At 56.5% G+C, this 22,462-nt stretch overlaps 1 protein-coding gene across 1 annotated transcript; it reads right to left on the bottom strand.

The window, feature by feature from the left end:
- Nucleotides 1-3,129: 3,129 nt before the first annotated feature.
- On the bottom strand, nucleotides 3,130-22,325 carry FAM83G (family with sequence similarity 83 member G). The gene is made up of 5 exons (XM_005494888.3): nucleotides 21,817-22,325; nucleotides 14,580-14,747; nucleotides 10,711-10,835; nucleotides 8,539-9,979; nucleotides 3,130-4,642 (listed from the first exon to the last, which is right to left on the bottom strand). The coding sequence occupies exons 1-5, from the start codon at nucleotides 22,309-22,311 to the stop codon at nucleotides 4,241-4,243; spliced, it is 2,631 nt and encodes an 876-aa protein (XP_005494945.2). The 5' UTR covers nucleotides 22,312-22,325; the 3' UTR covers nucleotides 3,130-4,240.
- Between the last annotated feature and the right edge of the window lie 137 nt (nucleotides 22,326-22,462).

The following is a 22,462-nucleotide window of genomic DNA, read 5'->3' as shown; positions in this document are numbered from 1 at the left end:
AAGGATCCGTGGGGACCTGAATGTGCCTTTAAATGGTTTATAAAAAATAGGGAGAGCCACTTTTTATATGGGCAGATAGTGACAGGACAAGGGGGAATGGTTGTAAATAAAAGAGGAGAGATTTAGATTGGATACAAGGAAAAAAATACCTCCCTGTGAGGGTAGGACGCCTTGGCACAGGGAAGCTGTGGCTGTCCCATCCCTGGCAGTGCCCAAGGCCAGGATGGACAGGGCTTGGAGTACCCTGGGACAGTGGAAGGTGTCCCTGCCCATGGCAGAGGGTGAATGTGTAGCTCCTGAAGGTCCCTTCCAACCCAAACCATTTTGGTTTGACAGCAAAGCAGAATTCCCAATTCAGCTCCAGGAGTTTTGGTGGGGTCTCCAGAGAGGATCCCAGAGCCCAGTATGTGCCTGGCAGGAGGTGCTGGAGAAACAAGGCACTGCTGCAGGGCTGGATGAGGATCCTGCTGCCCTGCTCCAGGCTGGAGTGAGGCTTCAGCCCTTCCTGAGCCCCCAGCACTGCTGTGTCTCCCCTTTTTTCTGCCTCAGAGCATCCTTGGGAGGCTGGGAGCTCTCATCAGTCCGGCTCTGCCATGGGGCTCTGGGCCCTGAGGAGGAGCAGGAAGCACAAAGGCAGCTCCCAGCTTCAAAGGCAGCTGTTTAACTACACAGGGGATTTCTAGAGCTGATTTCCAGCATCTCCTGGAGCAGGCAGGCAGGTGGGGAAGGCTCTGGCCCAGAGCTGTGGAGGGGCAGCAGCCCCAGCCCTGTGCCAAAGCAGAACCCTGCATGCAGCAAGGCACATTTGCACCAGTCAGATGGAAGGACAGAGGCTTTCTGGAGAAGGGACAGTGGCATTTAACCAGCACAGAGCTGCTCCAGCACAGCAGGGCTTGGCCTGTTGGGCAGACCCAAGCAGTGGCCGCAGTGCTGGGATGTTGGGAATTGTCTGGAGCTGTCCTTTGGGGCTCTCTGAGGATGGTCCCTGCCAGCTGCAGCCGTGCAGGGGAGCCAGAGGAGGAGGGCAGGCAGGCAAAGCCTGGAAAATGCCCTGGGGGAGCTGCAGAGCAGGGTTTGTTTTGGCTTTGCAGCCTGCTCGGTGTTTGCAGGGAGTGAGGGTGCCTGGCAGAGGGGAGGATCCGGGGCAGCCAGGAGAAGCTGCTGGTTGCACAGCGTCCAGGCCTCAGAGGCCTCAGGACATGGAGGTGCCCCAAGGTGCTTGGTTTGCTCCAGCTCCTGTCAGGCTCAGCTAATAAAGGACATTCAGAATGAATTGGCACCTTAAAACTCATCTTGTTCTGCCCCCTGCCATGGCAGGGACACCTTCCACTGTCCCAGGCTGCTCCAAGCACATCCAGCCTGGCTTTGGATGCTTCCAGGGATCCAGGGGCAGCCACAGCTTCTTTGGAAATCTGTGCCAGGGCCTCAGAGGGAACAATTCCTGCCCTGTATCCCATCCAACCCTGCCCTCTGTCAGTTTGCTGAGCACAGACCTTGGTGGTGGCTCTGCCTTGCTCTGGCATCACAGATGGCACAGACTGGGCCCATCCCCTCTGCCATTCCCCACAGGGATTTAACCCAGCAGAGCCCCTGTGCTGCCTCCCAGCCTCTGCCATTCCCCACAGGGATTTAACAGGAATTTAACCCCAGCAATCCCCTGTGCTGCATCCCAGCCTCTGCCATCCCCCTCCTGCTGCCCCCAGGGCTTTCCCTGCCCTCACTCCTTGGCTGCTGTGCCTTGCTGGGGAACACCTTTAGGATGGGAGCAGGTCTGCAGCCCCAGGCACAGATCTCTGCTCTCAGCACTGGCTCTGAGCCTCTGCAGAGCCTTTGTGGGTGCCCAACGCCCAGGCAGGGCCCGGGAGGAGCCGGGCCTGGATAAACCAAGCCCTGGAGGGGAGCCAGGCCTGGCTGCTTGTGCAAGAGCAGGAGGAGCTGCCAGCGCTGACTGCCTGTGAGACACAGGGGATGGATTGAGGGGAATAAGGGGGTGATGGCCCTCTGTGAGCTCCACAAAAGCCTCAGGTCAGGGGGATGAGGACAGGACTGGGGTGGCCATGGAGAGGGGAGAGCTGCTCCCAGGCACAAGGGGACAGTGGAGGAAGAGGAGGAAGGCTTGGAAATTGGGATTTGCTCAAGCTGGACTGGCTGGTGATGCCAGTGTATGATGTGTGAGGGATTTTTGGTCTAAGGACAGCAGCACTCATGGGGAGGGTCCTGTGGGAGGGAGATTGTCCAGGAACATATTCCCACCTTGTTGGGGAAGATGAAAAGCCTTATAAATATGATTGTCTGGCAAAAGATTTTGAGGATATAGAAACTATAAGTGAGATTGAAATGAAAGCAAACTTTGAGATCCCTCAGTTACTGAACCACTGGAAAACAATGGTGTGGCTGAAGGTGGACTGAAGGTGATCCCCTGTTGATGGAACAACACCCTCTGCTTGCAGACAGGCCCAAGGGTCAGAGCAGACCCTACAGCTTGGCAGAAGGGGCCCAAAGAGGAGTTTTTACGGTTTAAAATCTAACACAGTGTGGTAATGTAGTGATTCTTATAGGCTGTATGGAAATGCTATAGGATTTGTATACTGTACTAGACTGGTTAGTGAGAATTAGAATATTGAACACAGAAGAAGATTTATTGTATTGGAACTGGAACTTCACTCTTTTAATGCTTTTACTCTCTTACCCTCTCACCCTCTCTCCCCCTCTCTTCTCTCAGGCCTGCTCTGAGCTGTGCCTGGCAGCTCCCAGCAGGACCCTTTGCAATAAACCCCAAATTCCACGACCTGGCTTCAGCGATCTCTGCTCTCCATCCATCCCCACCGTCCTACCCCCAATGCTCCCACACAGCTCATCCTGCTGCTCTGAGGGCACAGAGCAGAGGGGCTGCCCTGCAGGGATGGGCGGGATCCAGGGTGAGACAGCAGCACCAGCTGTGGGGAATGCACCCAGGGATGCTCCTGGCTTTTGTCTCTTCCTTCTGTGAGGCCTCTGGAGCCTCCTCTGCTCTGCCAAGCCCCAGCAGCTGCACTTTGGGGGTGCCAGTGCCCCTCCCTGCCCATCTCCCCAGGCTGCTGCATGGGTGGGTGCCTCCCATCCCTCCCCATAGAACGTGATGCCTCTGGCTCCAAAATGCTCCTGCTGGAGGTGCGGGGGAGCTGCAGGGAGGGCTCAGCCCGTGCCCCCCAGGAGCAGGCAGGCAGTGGGGAGCCAGGGCACAGCCCAAGGCTGGTTGGCAGCACTGGGGAGGAGCACAGGGCAGCTGCCAAGGGCTCGGGGGCTCGCTTGTGAGGGCTTGTTCATGGCACATATTCCTTGTCAGGGCTCAGGCTCAGAGCCTGGCTCCCATTTCCCGGGAAAAATGCAGTGGAAAGGGGCTTCTATTCTTATTTTTCTTTTTTTTTTAATATATTCTTATTTTTCTTTTACTGGTTGCTGGAGGTTTGGGGATGGGAGCACGTGGGGGTGCTGGGGAAATGCTCGGGGTGGGGGTAGAAAATATTTGGCTGGACATTTGTGCCAAGGCACCTTGAGCTGCAGTTTATTGAGTCCAAGGCCACCTAATCTTGCATTTTAATAGTCTTAGGCAAGGCTCTCCTGCCCTGGGACCAGGGAGCTTTAATGAACAGGTTGCTTTTTTACAGTACAAGTTGAAAAGAGGTGATTCCCTTGAGGAGTCTTTGTCCCAGGGCACGGGTCACCCTCCACAGGGAGAGCAGACTGCAGTGGGACCTGCTGTGCAAAATGGTAACAGAAGAGTCTCTTAAATAACCAGAAGAAAACACGAACATGGACAATCCCTCCTTTTCCAGCAGCATTCTGGGATGAGGAGCTGGCTGGCTTTTGCCAGTGATGCTTTCCTGTTTTGAACAGGTGCCAGTGATGCTTTCCTGCTTTTTACAGGTACCAGTGATGCTTTCCTGCTTTGAACAGGTACCAGTGATGCTTTCCAGTTTTCAGTGAGGCCGGAGATCACGCCAGCCTGGAAGAGACCTCTTTAAAGGTTGTGCAGTCCAAGATTGTCCCCAACACTGCTGCCACCTGCCAGGGTGGATGCCATGCACCCCTTGCAGCCCCATCTCTGGAGCTCTGCCCTGGCCAGGGATGACTTTGGGCTGTCCGTGGTGGCCACGTGGTGCTGGTAAATGTAAACAAGGCAAACAAACCAAACCCCTGCCCCAAGGAAGGCGGCGCTGCCTGGCCTCCAGCAGCTCTGCAGGGCCACCCTCACCAGCCCCTACTGCTCCTTCTGCCCCGTGGGCTCGGGGGGCGTCTTCTTGGAGTCCACACAAGCCCCCTGGGCCCCTGCAACCCTGTTCTTGAGGTGCTTGGACTGGGAGAGCTTGGAGAGCGGGATGCCCAGGGGTGTCCTCATCTCCTCGGGTGCCCTGGGGCTCTCTTGGGGCAGGGAGCTGAGGCGCTGAGCTCTGCCCGTGGCTGCCGTGGCCTTGCTGGGGCTCAGGGCTTTGCTCTGCCAGTAGGGCTGGCTGCCTGCAATGGTCTTTTTGGGTTCTGCCCCCTCCCCTGCGTGCTTGGAGGCCCTGAGGGGTTTCTCCTGTGTCGTTGGGGAGCAGGAGAGCTCCTTGCCCAGCTCCCTGCCCGCTGCCCTCCGAGGCCGGTAGTGGTAGAAGTGGGTGCCCTGCGGGGGAGAGAGCAAAAACACAGTGAGCTCTGGCTGCTGGAAGGGTGCTGCTCCCTGCAAGGACACCTCTTCACCTGTGCCAGCTGAAAATCCCTCTGTCCCTTCCCAAATTCAGTGGCAGCTCGGAACTGTTGGGGATGATGAAACAGGAAAGCCTTATAAATATGATTGTCTGGCGAAAGATTTTGAGAATGTGGAAACTCTAAGTGAGATTGAAATGAAAGCAAGCTTGGAGATACCTCAGTTACTGAACAACTGGAAAACAATGGTGTGGCCAGACTGAAGGTAATCTCAACACCCTCTGCTTGCAGACAGGCCCAAGGGTCAGAGCAGACCCTACAGCTTGGCAGAAGGGGCCCAAAGAGGAGTTTTTAGGGTTTAAAATGTAGCACAGTGTGGTAATGTAATGATTCTTACAGGCTGTATGGAAATGCTATAGGATTTATATACTGTACTAGATTGGTTAGTGAGAATTAGAATATTGAACACAGATGAAGATTTATTGTATTGGAATGGGAACTTCGTGCTCTTACCCTTTTACTCTATCATCCTCTCTCCCCCTCTCTTCTTTCAGTCCTGCTCTGAGCTGTGGCTGCAGCTCCCAGCAGGGCCCTGCACTTGGCCCTTTGCAATAAACCCCAAGTTCCTGACCTGGCTGCAGAGATCTCTGCTCTCCATCCATCCCCACCATCCTACCCCCAATGCTCCTACAGGAACGGCCTCAAATATGAACCCAGGCTGCTCATCTGGTACCAAACACTGACACTGCCCAGCAGCCCTGCTCTTGTACCAAACACTGAGTCCTCCTGGCTCTGGTACCAAACACTGGCACTCCCCAAGCAGCCCTGGCAGTCTGGAGGCTGCTCCAAGCCAAGTCCCTCCTGCCTGGAAATGCAGGACAAGGCATCTCAACACTGAGCACCCACGTGAATGATGCCAGCCCTGAGAGCACTCAGTCACCCAGAGCCAGGCTGTGGCATCAGGTGACTGCCAGGAGCAGATGAAAGGATGGATGGAGGGCTGGGAGAGGAGACAGCAGTGAGCTGCAACAGCTCTGTGGGGGTGGCTCTCTCAGCTGGGTTGAGACACACGTTTGGCACCATTAACCCCAATTCTGGACTGGGTAAGGCTGTCACACATGGCTGTGGCCACCAGAGATGTTTATCTCCCCTTTGGGTGTGCCTGTGCCATGATCCGGAGGTGTGATTGCACCTGTGCACAGGTACCAGGGGAGGTGAGAGCTGGTGAGGTCTGGTGGGCCAAGGTGCAGATGGCAGGAGGAGCTGGCTGTGCCAAGCTGCCCTGCCTCTGCAGTGACCCTCACTCTGCTGCTGCTCAGCTGTCAGACAGTCCCAAAGCCCCAAAGACCTCCCTGGTCCTGGAGCTGACACCTCCTGCTTTGACCAGGAGGGCTGAGTTAAAGCAGTTTAGCTTAGGTAGCCCGAGATTGATTTAATGAGCAGTGCTAGGGTCTGAGATGGCTTCAGGTGAGAAGGATTAAGGGTGATTTAGCTTTTCTCCCTCTGAGCTCATCATGTGCCTGAGCTGGGTGGTGGCTCCTGAAGCGCTCTGGCTCTTGGGAAGGAGTTAAAGCATGGCTTAAACCATGGCTTAAACCAAGTATCCCAGCCCAGGAACCTGCACCCTGCCCAGCAGCAGAATGAGGCAGTGCTTGCCCAGGAGAGCCTGAATCCTGCTGGGTGCTGAGCACGCCTCTGGAAGCCTTTGGAGAGACTCTGAGCTCTGTGAAATCAGCAATTCCTGCAGGTGCTGCCTGTCCAGGAGGGCTGGCTATGTTGTGAATGGACATGGCTTGGCCAGAGCTTTGAGGTGTGATGGTTTGAGTGGAGCTGTGGGAGGAGGAGAAGGCTGGACTTGGTTTCCATGTCATTGTGGGCACTCTCTGGGGAGCAGAATGGCTCAAAGGGGCAGGAGGGTGGGATGGTGGTGGGGCATGGTGGTTCCTGGCTGCAGGATGTGCTGCTGTGGTTGCACTGGGCTTTTTTGGTGCTATGGTGTAACCCCAACCCGTTACTGGTCTGGAGAGAAACCCCACTGTGGGCTGGGTGAACTTCCACACTGCATTTGGGCCCCATGCCCGGTGGCTCCAGCATTTGGGATGCAGTTTGGCAAGGAGGAGGCTGATGTGGAGTAGATGTTGGTGCTGCTGAGCTCTCCACAGGTCATTGTCCAATGTTCACTCTGCTAAAAGCCTGAGCCACGCCAAGGCTCCATCCTGGCCGGAGCTGAAGATGCTGCCCCTGTTCCTCATTATCTGCCAGGGATAGCCAGCAGGGTCTGTGCCCAGGTAAGGGCCCCTGTGGCTGTGGAGCTGCTGAGGGGGGATTTTCCCTGTCACTGAGGGGGGCTTGTGTGGAAATTCTGCTCTGCACAGACCTGGGGGCTCTGCAGGTGGGAGAGGGGCAGGACAGGACCCAGGTGTCCCCCCTCCTCCTCCTCCTCCTCCTCCTTGAGGCTGCTGTGCATCCAGCTGTGAAGGGGGTTGTGTATTTAGGGAAGGTGATTTCCAGAGAGAATTTGGTTTCCATGACATGGAAAACACGATGTTTGCCCTGAGTGAGCCTCCACCTGTGTTTTGGCAATAGGCCAGCACCTAAGAAATGTGGACCCAGAAAAAAAAAAAACTGGGAGAATTGGTAGTGATTTCTGTCAGATTTGAGTTTTTAAGAGTTAATCAAGGGTTACTTCAATTTATTCTTTTTACACATGGGAGAAGCTCTTCCCTGCACCTCTCCACTGCGTGCTGGCTTTCCTAACCCTGCTGCTGTGCTAATTATCTGCCTCTCATCAAAGGGCCAGAACAAGTTGCTGCAGGAACAGCAGCGTGCCCAGCCGTCCCCAGCGAGGTGGCACCTGGGACCTGGGTCACAGAGCATCAAAAGGCTCGGAGCTCCTTGCCCTGCAGGGCTCAGGGGTATTTGATGTGCGACGATTAAAGCTCTGAGCTCCCTGTCGCTGCCTGGGAAGGGAGAAGCCAGTGGACTCTGGGATGGTACATTTAATTCCCTGTAAATACAGATTAGATGCTCAGCTGGGGTAACCTCAGGCAGTTTCAGTGATTTCAGCTGCTGGTTTGGCCCTGGGGGTTTGAATGCCCCAAAAACAGCGGGCGGGGAGCCGTGAGAAGCCGGAATGCTTGGCAGAGGTGCAGGAGATTGCAGAGCTGGGGTGGAAATCAGGGGAGATGGCAGTGTCACCACCCCTGGGTGGGACAGTGATGTGGTGGGGATGCTGCTGTGACCTCCTGGCAGCTCTGGCCTGCTCCCCAGGGAATTGCAGCAGGGAGCTGGCCCTGTGTGGTGACAGGGCCTGGCGTCACTCGTGGCTCAGCCACAAAGCTGCTGACGGTGGCACTCGCCCTCAGAGGTTGCTGTCCCTGTTTCTCTGCTGCTAATTATGTGTCCGAGCGCTTTCCCTTTGATGCTAATCACCCTGGCAAGGCCTGGAAAACAAGGCTGAGAAGGACACGCCTGCATGCACAGTCTGTCCCCAGCTGGGCCTGATGGGCTGTGGTGGAGCTCAGGGCCCCAGCACATCTGTCCAGCTGTGCCTGGAGCTCCAGCCCCAGCCCTGTGCTGTGGGATAATCTTTAATTACCAAAACCCTTCCCTTTAACAGCCATCCCCACTGCTGGACACCGACAGCTGTGGAATGGCCACCACGTCTTTGTCACCTCTTGGTGACCATGGCCACGTGCAGGGTGTTATTCTCCTTTATGGGAATCTGATCTCAGCATCTAGGACAGCACCAAAGGCTGGGATAACACCAAAACTCAGGATGACATCACACCTGGCTTGAGCTGACTGGGTCACCTCCAGGTCTGCAAACCTTTATAGGGTGGAGAAACAAAGGGTTATGGCAAGAAGTCCTACCTGGGCAGCACTGCTGGGGTAGGAGCTGTTTCCATCCAGGAGGGCGCGGGGCAGCATGGGCCTGATCTCCACGGCCGTGCTCCTCCTCTTGGTCATGTCCAGGTGCTTCAGGGAGGGGAGGCTGCCCAGGGGGCTGATGAAGGTGCCCCGGCTGATGTGGGGGTCGCTGAGCTTCCTCTGCATGGGCAGGATGTCCCCGTTGTGGGTGACGTCCGAGTTGGTTCTGCGCAGGGGCCCGTAGCGGTCCCTGACCTCGAAGTACTCGTCCGAGATGGAGGAGGCGTTGGAGCGCCGGTAGCTGTGGTCAGCAGAGCTGCTGGAGTAGCTCTCCTGGTCACTGAGGGTGATGAACTCCTCTTCCTCCTCCTCCTCCTCCTCTCCCAGCCCGTTGTGGGCGCAGGGAGGGCCTTTGCCCTCCTGTGGAGCTGCTGCTGGCCGCTCTGGCTGGGCACGGCCGCTCTCCCTGGCAGCCCGGCTGGGTTTGTCCTCCCTCTCCTGCTTCACAGCCGTGTGCTCAGCCAGGGCTGGCTGCGTGTCACCCTGCAGGGCACTGCTGCTGTCACAGCCTGTGGGGACTCTGGTCATGATGACACCGACAGGGACGGTCCTTGGCTTTGGAACTGGAGGCTTCACATCCTCCAGTGCCTCCTCCTGTGGCTTCAAATGGTGGCCCAGAGGTGAAGCAGCAAATGTCCCCACTTGCCTCGTTGTCCAGCTGACACCCTCGATGGGGGTGGTCGTGGGGGCTGCAGGAGCTTCCATGGGGGGCTGTGCAATCTGTCTGTGGCTGGGGGACAGCAGAGGCAGCTCCTGCTCCGAATTCTTCCTGGCCTCCATCTCCCTGTTCTTCAGCATCTGCCGGTGTTGGGCGCTGGCCTGGGACACGTCGCAGACCTTGATGCGGTTCATCTGCGACAGCTTCACGTTCTTCACCTTGGGGTCGATGATGTTGATGTAGCCCAGGACCTCGCTGCCAGGCTCGGGGTCGGGCTCCACCCAGGTGGGCAGGTAATCGAACATGTTGGCTTTCTCCAGGTTCAGGAGGCCGGGGTGGATGAGCGGGGCGAGCTCAGCCACGTCCCCGTGCCGCTCGCCCGCCTGGCCCTCGGGAGGGGCTTTGCCTTTGTTGTTGTCACTCTTCTGGTTCTTGTCCTGGTTCTCAGAGGAGGTTTTGCTGATCTGGTCGGCGCTCTTGGCCTTCACCAGGGCGTATTTGGGGTTGATCAGCTTCTTCACCACGGCGTTGGCGGGGGTCACGGGCACCACGGAGGGCAGCGTCACCGGCTCGGGCTCCGGCTCTTCGCCCATGGAGATGGACTTGAGGCTCACCCCCTTGGACATGAGGTAGAGCTCCTGGAACTGCTTGTCAAAGGCCTCCACCACCTGGCCTGAGAGAACTGTGATGACATTCCGGTCTGTCCTTGCTGCAGACCAGGTGAAGCTGGAACAGAAACACATTGGGGACAATCAGCTGGTAAATAAGGTGATGGGACTGATGGTGCCAGCAGGGACATGATCTCACTGTGAACATAATAATGGGATTGACAAAATAGATCCCACCCCAAATTAGAGTGAAGGGTTGGAGACCCTGAGCACAGTGGACTTGAAGTAAAAACAAAAGGAATTTGTGGAGGGTCAGTTTTGTGCCTTAGCATTGGCTGCTTTTCCTGTCTCATTTTGGGTCAGAGAAGGGACTCCTAAGTGGATGTGTTATTTGTTATGGCCAGAAAAGAGGAAATGTTCCAGCTCCATGTTTACAAAACTTGTCTTTTAGACCTGAAACCTGACCAGGGCTGGTCGGTTTCTACCTAAGTAAGTTTTCCTTTGAACAAACTGAAAAATACTTTGTGTAGGAAATTGACTGGAAAGCTGAGCTTGGTGTGAGAGTTGGGACCTGCTGTGGTTTGGTGCTCTGGTCCTTCCTTGTGCTCATCAGCACAGAAGCACTTGGTGTGTCCCACCACCTCCAAGAAGGGTGGATGTCCTAGACCTGGTGGTGTAGGGAGTAGTGGGAACCCCTTAGGGCCCACTCCAAATGGAAAATCTCCTCCCAGTTTTGGATGAGGAGAGCAAATATGGCACGGGCTCCTGCAGCCTTGGACCAGGAGGGTTCACACCGGTCTTTGACCAACACCACAGCAGGGTGGGCAGGAGGAGATGTCTCTGCTGTACCTGTAGGAGCCACACATGGCTCGATCCCCGTCCACGAACATGAACTTCTGGGCCAAAGCCCCCTTGAACTTGGTGGCCGAGCGGGTGAAGAACTCGGTGCCGCCGGTGCTGCGGACGCGCAGGTTCTGCAGGGCAGAGGGAAGAGCTGCTGTGAGACCCTCAACCGCCCTTCAGGGACACCACCACCCACCCCTTGAAGGACATCACCACCCACTGTCGCACACATCTTTTATGGAAAATCCTTTCCTTAGGATTTTTCCTCCTGAGAAGCTGAGAGGCCTCAGGAACAATTTGTAAATATTGATTATCTGCTGCTGTGGAATGCAACAGATGCATCTGGGATTGGCCCATGTTGGATATTTGTAATTAATGGGCAGTCACAGCCAGCTGGCTTGGACAGAGAGCTGAGCCACAAACCTTTGTTTTCATTCCTTCCTATTCTATTCTTAGCCAGCCTTCTGATGAAATCCTTTCTTCTATTCTTTTAGTATCGTTTTACTGTAATATATATCACAAAATAATATATCAAGCCTTCTGAAATATAGAGTCAGATCCTCATCTCTTCCCTCATCCAGGAACCCCAGGAACACCATCACCCACCCCTGCAAGGACACCACCACCCACCCTCCACAGCCCCTCTGAGGAAGGGGAATGTTCTTCATTCCCAGCTCAGAGGAGGCCACAGCGATGGGGAGATGAAATAACTCGCCCAAGGCCACCATGGGCTGGGCTTGGGGAGTTTCCTGCCTTGCCCATGTGCTGCCAGGCTGTGTTTGCCATCTCTTGAACTCGGTGTCCGTGGGCGAGGGCTGTGTGCTGCTGCTGCAATCTATGCAAATGCCACCCTGGGAGAGGAGGCTGCTCACCTGCTGCCAGCAGCAGATCTGCAGGGGTTTTAGGGGGAGGTGGGGACCCCACAACTGCCCATGTGGTGTTTTGTCCTTCCCCACGCTCCCCCTTTGCTGTGCTCCTAAATTTGGGCATCTACTCCTGGTTTTAGGGGCTGGTGGGAGATCAGGCAGTGGGGAAACATCTTTTCACCCTGGGGAAATGAAACCTGGAGTGGAGCTGGGTGTCCTCCCCAGGGAATGCAGTGATGCAGGGGCAGCCCTGGCTCTGTGAAAATGTTTTTGCTCCGTTTTTATCCCCAGGCTGGCTCCTGTCTCTGGCCCCTCCATGGAGAGCCCTGGCACATTCCTCAGCAGAGCAGATAGCATCTCCCACGGCAAAGGGGCTCCCTTTGGGCGGGGAGAAAATATTTTCTTGAGAAAGCGCCTGCATTCCTCCTGTTCCTGCTGGGATGGTGGTAAGGCTGTTGCAAAAGGCTCTGTGTCATCACTGGGTCATGCCCTTCATGGCTGTTTCATTGTGTGTTTTGTTTTGTTTTTTAAAGGAAAGCATCGAAAATATTTGTCTTCCCCTCCTCCAGCCTTTCTCATCTGCTTCCCTGCGCTCTCCTCTGTCCCTGGGACCATGACCAGGCACAGTCCCAAGCCCAGGTGCACCCCTAGTCCTGCTCCCCTATTCCTGGCAGGAAAACTCAGTGCAGATGATGTGCAAGACACAACTTTCCTGACTGTGTTTCCAGGGAAGTTCCACTCACTGAACAGGGAAGGTCTGGGGGGGAATTTTTTGTGAATTTTGTGTTTTTCTTAACAAAAATGCTAAGAAAATGCTTTCTGCCTGCTATGGCTGGAGCAAAACTGGCACTAAGCATCTTAATTTCTGCCATGGTGCTGCACTGAGAGGGCTGGGATGGCAATTGTCACCTCTGTCCCTTATTTTCCCTACACTTGGGGCTGCTGAGAGAGCAGTGACACCCAAGGCTTCACCCTGTGCCCAAACCAAAGAGCAGCTCCGGGTGTTTTCCAGGCACCTACGCTCCCAGTGCTGATCCCTTTTCCTCCCCCTATCAATGCTGTTGAGTGAAATCTGCTCCTCTAATCCCTGCCGAGGCAGGGCTGAATCACCCAGCCCTTGCTCAAGCCGGTTGCTAATTGCCACCGAGATAACGAGGGGACGTTCGTTAACATCTCCAGCCTTGAGAAGCAGCTCCCGGACTCTGCCCTACTTTCCCTCCCCTCCTCCTGCGCCCCGTGCCAGCCAGCTGCCTGCAATATGTGGCAAATCCCAACTTCCAGACGTTTGCCGAGCTCTGCAGGCGCTCTCCTGCTTTTCCAGTCCTGCCACACCGGGGCTGCTAAAGCAGGAAAACACCAGAGTGCGTCAGCGCTGGCTTTTCTGGTCCTGGAGCAGCAGCAGCTGTGGGATCCCAGGCTCCAGAGGGAGTTTGGACTCCGGAAAAGCTGGGCTGTGCTTGCTGTAATTGTTGGCAGCAGGCAGTGGGGAGGGTGTGAGGTTTTGGGGGTCCCTGAGCCCCATTTTCCCCTCCTGGTGCCAGCCAGGTGTGAGGCTGTCGCGGCTCCTGCGTGTTCCTGCTCAGCCAGGGCTGGTCCTCACCCACCCTAAGCAAATGTGGGGAGCTTGCCCGGGCACGGGCTCTCCTGGAGGGCATTTGGCAGCGGGCAGGCTGACGTCAGGAGCAGCAACATCGCTGCTGTGCCAAGGAACAGGCCAGGCTGGGCCAGGAGTGGGGTCTGCGAGCCCCCAGTGGGGCTGTGGGGCTGCTCTGGAGTGTTTGCATCCCTTGCTGGTGATGGGGGCACAGCCTGGGACTGTCCTGTGGCTGGAGTGAGGGTCCCTGCTCTGGCTGCTGCTGCTGAGGCTGGAATAACCCCTGTCCTCTCCTCTGCCCCTGCCTCTGCTCTGGGACAGGGGATTTTCTCTGCACCCCCTGCTCACACAGGGATCCCAGAATCACTTGGGATTCCCAGAATTTCACCTGGAATGAGACTTAAGGGACCTTAAATCTCATTCCAACCCTCTGACACCTTAAACTAGAGCAGGTTGCTCCAAGCCCCATCCAACCAACCCCTGCACTGGCAGCCATCCCCCTGGTGCTTTGCATTCCCTGGTTTTCCATGGGATTCTGCACAGGAGTGATTCCATGTGCATCCATGGATCCTGCCTTTTAACCAAGGGTGTTTGCTGCTGGGCCAGCCACAGCTGGGGCTGGCAGGAAAATGGGTCTGGGATGTCACTGGGATGTCTGCCCGTACTGGGAATGTCACTGGGATGCCTGCCTGTGTTGGGAATGTCACTGGGAATGTCACTGGGATGTCTGCCCATGCTGGGAATGTCACTGGGAATGTCACTGGGATGTCTGTCTGTACTGGGAATGTCACTGGGATGTCTGCCTGTGCCATGGCTGTTGATTTCCTGGTGCTGGCATCACCTGTGGCACTGCCCAGCACAGTGAGGGCACTGAGGGCACCCTTGGCAGCTGCCAGGGCCTGGGGCAGTGTGGGAGCCTCCCTGCTCTGCTCCCAGCCCCTGCTGGGAGTTAAAAGGGGAAAATCGGGTTTTTAATTCCAGCCTGTGACTTGTGGTGGCTGCTGCTGGTCCTGCCCTTGGGCAGGAGCTGGGGACAGCACAGACCCAGCCCTGGCACAGCACCTGCTGCTCCCTGTCCCTCAGGAGGGGCTGAGCTCACAGGTGTGCCCTGGGCTTTGCTGTGCCCACCCTGCAGGGCTGTACCCTCTCCTCCGTTGGTACCCTGGTTGGTACCAGCAGCCCCCTGGGCTTTCTGCTCCAGCTTTGCTGGGTGTGAATCCACATCCCATCCTCTCACCCAGCCCTCCATGCTGCTCCTCAGTCTGGGCATCACCTCCAGCTTTGGCTACAGCAAAAATGGACTAAACTCTCCACAGCTGTGGGTTGTGATTCACCAAGACAGGAGGGAGCAGAGCTGGAAATTCTGATTATTTCCTGTGTTTGGAGGCGGTTCCCCAGCTCCAGGTCATCCCTACCTTCAGGTGTCCAGCGTGCATGTGGGCTCTCTCACACATCTGGAGGAAGTGCTTCACGTTGGTCTCATCCAGGATGATGTACACTCCCACCTTCCTCTTGAAGCCAGCGTCCAGGAGGTCCTTGAAGATGTCCACGTCAGTGAACATGTCCATGACCACAGCAATGACCTGCAGAGGGACAACCCAAGGTACACTCAGAGCTTGTTTGGTGAGAGGCAAAGCCAAGTGCTCCCTGTAGGAGGCTGGAATTTGGAATTTGGGCTGGAATTTGGGCTAGGGGAGCCCAGCATTGCCCTCAGTCTGAGGATGGAAGCCCTCCCATTCCTCTGTGTCACTGTTCAAAGTCTGATCTCCAAGAGAGGTCAAGGTGGCACCTGGGGACATGGTTTAGTGGTGGCCCTGGCAGTGCTGAGTTAATTGTTGAATTTGATGCTCTTTGGGTGGTTTTTTTCCCAGCGCTGACCATTCAGTGGTGATCCAGAGCATAATCTGCTGATGAAAAACCAGTTCCTGAGGGTGAATCTAACTTTCCTGCCTTTAAAGGCTTCACAAAATGCAGAGTCCAGTTTGTGCCGGAGAAGTTTGGTGTCCCTTTGCTGTCAGCATTGCAGGGAGCATCAGAAGGGGAAACCTTTGATGCACAGAAATGTTAAACTTGACAAAGACCTGCAGGACCATCAAGCCCAGCCACTGAGTGGTGTGTCCATCTGTCCTGGTCCCACTGCCCAGCCTGGGGTGCTGCACAGCATCCCTCCTTCCTGCCAGGCTGTGTGCAAGGAGCAGAGCCAGGCCAGCAGTGCCAGCACCCTGAGCAGTGCCAGCTGTGCTTGTCACATGGCAGTGACACTGACACCCACAGGCTGCAGCTGCCTTTGGAGCCAGGGTGTTTGCTGCTGTGCCAGCCACAGCTGGGGCTGGCAGGAAAATGGGTCTGGGATGTCACTGGGATGTCTGCCTGTACTGGGAATGTCACTGGGATGTCGCTGGGATGTCTGCCCATGCTGGGGATGTCACTGGGAATGTCACTGGGGTGTCTGCCTGTGCTGGGAATGTCACTGGTTTGTCTGCCTGTGCTGGGGATGTCACTGGGAATGTCACTGGGATGTCTGCCTGTGCTGGGGATGTCACTGGGAATGTCACTGGGATGTCTGCCTGTGCTGGGAATGTCACTGGGGATGTCACTGGGATGTCTGCCTGTGCTGGGGATGTCACTGGGATGTCACTGGGATGTCTGCCTGTGCTGGGAATGTCACTGGGATGTCTGCCTGTGTCCATGCCTGTTGATTTCCTGGCAATGCCATCCCCTGTGGCAGTGAGCAGCAGCTCATGGGGCAGGCAGAGGGGCTGGAGGCAATCCCAGGGCAGCTCCACAGGGATTTCTGCCTCCCCCCATCCCAGGGAAAGGCACCAGGGAGCTGGTTTGTCACTGTCCCGTGGCTGGAATCCCTCCCATGCCCGTGGCTGTTCCTGGAAGGTGCCTGGGCTGGGGCAGGTGGGTGCTCTTGGCCATTTGTCCTTCCCTGCTGGCCATGGCTGAGCCAGAGGGACACCAGGGACACCCCAGGGTGCTCCTCCCTTCCCCAGGAAGGGGCTGGGATGGTGCTGGGTGCTTGCACACTCAGACACTTCCAGCCCAGAGCTCTCAAAGCACCCTGAGCTGCCTTTTAATTAGCTCTGTGCCACAGGACGTGGAGATCTTTAATTAAGCAGAGGATTGTTGTGACACTGCTGGCTCTTCCCTTCCTTTTCTGCAGGCCATGGGGGGAAGAGCAGGGCTGTGTGGGGAGCCCCAGCCCTGCTGCCCCTGCTGCCACCCTGCTGTCCCCAGCCCTGACACACAGCAGCGCTTTGGGAGGTGCCATGGAGCCAGGTGAGGGGGCATTTTATGGCTTTGCCACTCGATTTTAACTCATTTTCCCCATTTTTCCTCAGCCCGAAGCCTCCCCCAGGCTTTGTGAAAGGCTGAACCCTCACTGCCCTGTGCACCCACTCGTAAGTTTTTGTGGGGGCCTGAATATATGTTGTATTGTGGGATCTGTGTGGGTCCGAGTTGCTCCAAACGAGCTGCAGCTGCAGGGTCCTTAGTTGGGCAGCAGCTGTAGCTCGTGAGGATAACTGAAATAAATAGGGGTGGGTCAAGAGCCCAGGAGGAGCCCTTGAGAAGACAGGAAGGACTGTGCTGCAGAGAATGGAGAAGAGCCCCAGCAGAGAGGCAAGAACAACACTGCAGCGAAGGTTACAACAACTGGTGACCCCGACGTGATGAAGAACACACAACCAAACATCGAGAGAAGGTGTGGAATCCCCTGGACAGCCAAGAGCTGTGGCAGCCAGAGAGCTGGGACTATAGAAGATAGGACAGCTGAGAGCTGTGGCAGCCTGAGAGCTGGGACTGTATAGGGATATGTATATATTCTATGGTTGTATCTAAAGACAGCTGAGAGCTGTGTCAGCCTGAGAGCTGGGACTGTATGTGTATTGTAATTGTATAATTGTTAAAAGAAAAGGGGGGAAATGTGGGGGCCTGAATATATGTTGTATTGTGGGATCTGTGTGGGTCTGAGTTGCTCCAAACGAGCTGCAGCTGCAGGGTCCTTAGTTGGGCAGCAGCTGTAGCTCGTGAAGGTAACTGAGATAAATAGGGGTGGGTCAAGAGCCCAGGAGGAGCCCCTGAGAAGACAGGAAGGACTGTGCTGCAGAGAATGGAGAAGAGCCCCAGCAGAGAGGCGAGAACAACACGGCAGCGAAGATTACAACAAGTTTTGCTCATCCTTGTTGTCCTGGTGGGGAAACTGAAGCAGGAACCGACTGCTGGATTTGCATGGATGCAAAGTGGGATTGGTCCGAAGCTACTCTGGGAGCTCTGGGCTTGCATTTGCCGTGTTCAGCAAGAAACTGGGGAGGAGCTGAGTTGTGTTCCATGAGCCCTGGGCAAGGGACACCATGGTGGGACAGTGTGGGTTGGGTTTGGTGGCAGATGGTTTGGTGGCAGAGGGTTTGCCTCTGCCCCTGATTCTCCATGCCCATGCCACTTCTCCTGTGTGCTGTGTTTTCCCCAGGAAAAGCTGAGCACTTGTGAAATGGGCATGAGAGCAGCGCTGAGCTTCGTTTTGAGGGTAAAGAACATTTCCCACTGTGGTCCCAGCAGTGCTGAGGCCTTGGCTCGCTGCTCAAGGGTGCCCAGCTCCCAGCCACCTGCCCACATTTTAACCCACATTTTAACCCACATTTTACCCCAATTCCTCCTGCCCAGCTGGTGCCTCCTGCCACTGCTCAGCTCCTGCTGCCCTCCCTGCTGTGTCCTGCCTGCAGGACAGCTTTGGCCCTGGTTTGTCACCGGGATGTCACTCCAGTGTGCCAACACTGCCCTGGCACAGGATGGGCGGGAGAGTGAGGATGGCACTGGCAGCTCCTCGTGGGGCAATCTGTCTGTACCTGTCTGTCATGGGGGTACCTGTCTGTGTGAATTCTGCTGCTGGAATCTGTCCCTGTCTGGGTGAAACCTGCTGCTGGGTTTGAGCCCTGGGATGCCAAAGCCTGGTTCAGGGGTAACCTGCAGAGTGGAGCCTGTCTGCTCTGCAGCAGGGTAATCCTGCCTGCTCTTTGCTCCCCAGCCTGGGGAATGGCACTGCCTGCAGCAAGCTGTGCCATGTGCCTGTGAGGAGCCAGCCTGTCCCCTGTCCCTGTCACCTCTGCTTGGTGCTGGACATTCCCTTTCCTGAAGCCCTTCTGCTGCTGTGTCATCCCAGGAAGCTTTGCCATCCCTTTGCCATTCTCCTGGAGGGCACAGAGGGAATCAGCCCCAAATCTGCAGCAGGAGACTCCCAGTGCCCATGAAGGTAAAGCTTTTCCTTCCAGGGTCCCAGGAGCTGCCAGAATCCATGGGGTACAGCAGGTGTGAAGGAGCTGGCTCCCAAATCCCCGAGGAGCAGTGAGCATTGTGTCCCCCTGGACACTGGGCAAATGCTGTTGGGATTTTTTGGAACAGCTTTGATGAGCACCCAAACTGCAGGATCATGTTTTCTAGAGGAAGTTGCAGCTCTTTATTGTCTCACTATGAATCATCAGATAATGACTTTTGGGGTGCACCACGTGGGCATTCAATAAATTAGGCAGGCACCAAGGCACAATTAGAGGAAGAGTGTTGGGATGCAGGAGAGGTGGGACAAGTAACATTAATAATTGCTCTCCCCTGTCGACCCTTTCATCCAGGAACAGCAGAAGGTTTTGTAAACAGTAATTAATAGGGCCTCCCAACCTTCTCTGGAAGTTGCTCAGGGTAATTACATCACCACAATCCCAACCTGGAACCTCAAGTGAAGACAGGAGGTCAGAGTCACTGCTGTCTCCCCTGGCTCTGGGCCAAGGTCAATGTTTGCATGCTCTGGTTTCTGGTCTGAGACAGCCAAGAGGAGAGGAGGAGGAGGATCTTCCTTCTTTCCACCACAGAATCATTAAGGTTGGAAGAGACATTCAGGATTGTCAACTCCAGCCTTGGACCCATCACTGCTTGTCACCAGCCCTGAGCACTGAGTGCCACATCCACAAACTCCGTGGACACCTCCAGGATGGGGACTCCAAACCTCTCTGGGCAGCCCCTTCCCGTGCCTGGCCACCCTTTCCACGAAGGAATTGTTCCTGATTCCACCCTGAGAGCTCTGCAGCCCGAGGGATCCATGGCAAGGAGGAGACAGCCGTGCCACAGCTCAGCCTGGTGAAGGTCTCTGGGGTGAATCCCTCCCCAGCTCTGCTTGCTGCCCACAAAGATGGCATTTTCAGGGGCCTGGCCACAGGATCCTGCCTCTCCTTCTCCCATTCACTCCCAGCAAGAGGAGGGGATCACTTGCATCTCCCTGTCTGGGTTAGAGGCAGAGTTTGGGGGAGGCACCAGGGCTCCTCTGCCCCTCAGAGCAGCCTCACATCCCTGGGATTCCTCACCCTGAGAGCCTGTGTGAGCTCCCAGCACCAGCACTGCTCCCAGGGGCTCTGAACTCTGCTGGGCCGGCCCCAGAGGACTTTGCTCTCCTGGCCATGGGACAGAAGTGACACAACGGGGTTTGGGACGGCACCGGGGCAGAGAGAGCGTCTGGAACAAGGATCATCCTCTGGCAGGGAGCCTGAACCTCTGCCAAGCCTGTGCTCCTGTGCACGTGGTGGAGAGCATTGGGCAGGGATCTCCCAGGGAGGACAGAGCACAGGGACAGTGAGTGTGACACCTGATGGTGGCAGCAGGACAGTCCCTTTGTCCCTCAGCCAAACCCTTTCACCTCTGAGCTGCTGTGAAGGCCTTGAGCCCGGGCAGAAACCTGCAGGGTGGTCTGGGCCAGTGTCCCCCACCCTCAGGAGCACCCACAGGTTGTCACCTGGGCTGTGCTGTGTGACAGCAGGTTCAGCTGCAAGGAGCACTGTGCTCAAATACGGGATGGGAGACCATGGAAGAACCCCACTCCTGCAACTCCTGCACCCCCAGACCCTGCAGCACTCACCCATCTCTGATTCCTGAGGCACCCTAAGCTCCAGGCAGGCTCCTGCATGTCACCAGTGGTGTCACCATGTCTCATCCCACAATCAGAGCCCGTCTGGAGCGGGAGGCAGAGCCCAGCCCTGCTCAGGGCCATCAGTGCCGTGATGAGCACAGCAGCATCAGCCCTGGCCACGTCCCCGGGTCCTGGAGAGGCTCCAGGGGAGTGGGGATGGGCCTGACTCAGCTCTGGGAGCAGGAGCAGGGTGTGGGATGACTCAGGAGGGCAGCTGGGAAGCGGTGAGCAGGCAAAGGCAGGCGGGAGCTGCCAGCCCCAGTCGGAAAGACCCGAGGATGAGACATTGTTTGTTGTGGGATTGTGCTCCCAGCCTCCATCCCACGGCATGGGAGCTGTCCCTTCCCTTTGCCTTCGCTGCAAAGTGCTTTGGCAGGGAAAATGTCACAGGTGAGGAGAAATCACCTCGACTTGTGTGGGGTGACAGAGGCCAGAGATGGCTCCTGCCCGCAGCAGGGCAGCCCTGACACCCCCAACAGCCATTCCTGAGATCCTTGGATGCTTTGAGAGATTCATTTTCCTGCCTGAGCTGGTCTGAAGAGGCTCTGCTGGCTGCATGTCACAGGTTTCCCTCTCTCCCAGCAGGACCTGCAAACCCCAGCACTATCTCTGGAGGACCTGGTGCATCCCAGGCTGTCCCCTCTGCTCCACAGAGACCCTGCCAGGCTCTCCCTGTTTCCCTGCTGGGGATGTTGGGAAGCTCCTTCCTCCATGGTACTGGATGCACAGAACTCGAGGAGCTTCAAAGCACCAAGGAGCCAGCAGGTACCAACCCCTCCTGGACTGGGTCACTGGGAAACACCAGCAGCACCTTCCCACCCCTGACCTTCAGCCCAGGCCAGCATCTCCTCCTGCCCTGGCTGATGGATGGCTCATGCATCCCCACTCCCTGCTCCTCGCCTTGGCGCCACAGGGAGGACAAGTCTGAACCCAAATCCCTTCAGCATCTGCCCAGCCTTGTCCCGGTCCTCACCAGCTCATCCTCATCCTCTGGGCGCCAGGATGAGCCAGCCTGGAGCCCCACAACCACCTCAGGTCAAACGTGGCCCTTGTGTGGGGCAGAGCTACATCAGGAGCTTTGGTTACTTTACCCCAGAGCCATGGACTGGATGGGTGGTGGACACAGGGACTGAGGCCAGCCATGACCCCAGGGTCAGCTCTGGACAGCTGGTGGACCCAGGACCTAAAACCAGGACACAATCCCAGGTTCCTGCATGCTGTCACTGCTGTCACACTGGGAATAATGATTGTGGAGTGCCTGGGACCACGGGCTCAACCCATTTTTCTCCCCAACAACCCTGCAGGGACCCTGGGATGAGCAGAGCTGCTGTGTGGATATTGGGAAGGGCTGTGCTGAGCCCGGCTAGCAGCATCCACAGCAAAACCCCATCCCCAAATATTGTAGCAAGGATATGATTCTGACTCCTTCTCACCAATGAACAGGACAAATAAGATGCTGGTGATGATCAGGATGAGTGTTGCGACTAGGAAGAATAGTAGGTAGGTGAAAAACTTTGTGATATAGGGGTCTGAGGCTATAGATCATGCTGCAAATTGTAGGATAGATCATGATTATATTGGTTACAAAGAAAACCCTGCACGCTCGGCCCCGCTGCCTCGGCTCAGACAGAGCTCCCGCAGGACAGGGACCGGAGCACCCTGGGGCCAGCCCTGCCCCGTCCCCGGCGCACCTCACCCACCTTCTGAGCCTGGTGGATCATCTTCCTCACCACCTCCTTGATGTGCGCCTGGCCCTCGATGGGCGGCTGCATGTACACGGTGGCCCTGGTGACGCCGCGGTAGGCGATGGTGTCGGGCCAGCCCAGGTCCAGCTGCGGGATGGAGCGGTCCGAGCGCTGTGGCCAGTACTCCAGGGACGGCGCCACGTCCTGCTCGTCCCCTTGGCTGTTCCTGTCGCCCTCGCTGTCCCCGCCGCCGCTGCCGTGCCGCGGGATGTACTCGGAGCCGGGGTCGTAGGTCTCCAGCGTGTCCAGGATCTTCTTCAGCTCCAGCTCGGACAGGAAATCCCTGATGTTCTCCCTCTTCAGGACCTCATAGAAGGCGTCGGGGCCGCGGGAGGCCAGCGCCTCCAGGGCCAGGCGCTGCTCCTCGCTGTAGAAGAACTCGGGCTTGGACTCGCTGGACCTCCAGTTGACGTGGCTGTCGTCCAAGCACTGCACCTGGGAGAAAGCCATGGTGACCCCTCACCGGTCCCCTCTGCCCAGGAGCGCCGGACGCCGGCAATAAATAGGAATTAATTATTCTCCAGTCTTTAAATACACAGTTTGCTTCACCCTGCCCGGCTCGGGGAAGGCACGGCTCCCTTTTCCAGCGGCTCTGCCACGC

The sequence above is a fragment of the Zonotrichia albicollis genome, chromosome 16 (assembly GCF_047830755.1).
Source record: "Zonotrichia albicollis isolate bZonAlb1 chromosome 16, bZonAlb1.hap1, whole genome shotgun sequence".
NCBI classification, from domain to species: Eukaryota; Metazoa; Chordata; class Aves; order Passeriformes; family Passerellidae; genus Zonotrichia; species Zonotrichia albicollis.
Note: the sequence above shows the minus strand (reverse complement) of the source record. Positions and strands in the feature narration are given on the sequence as shown.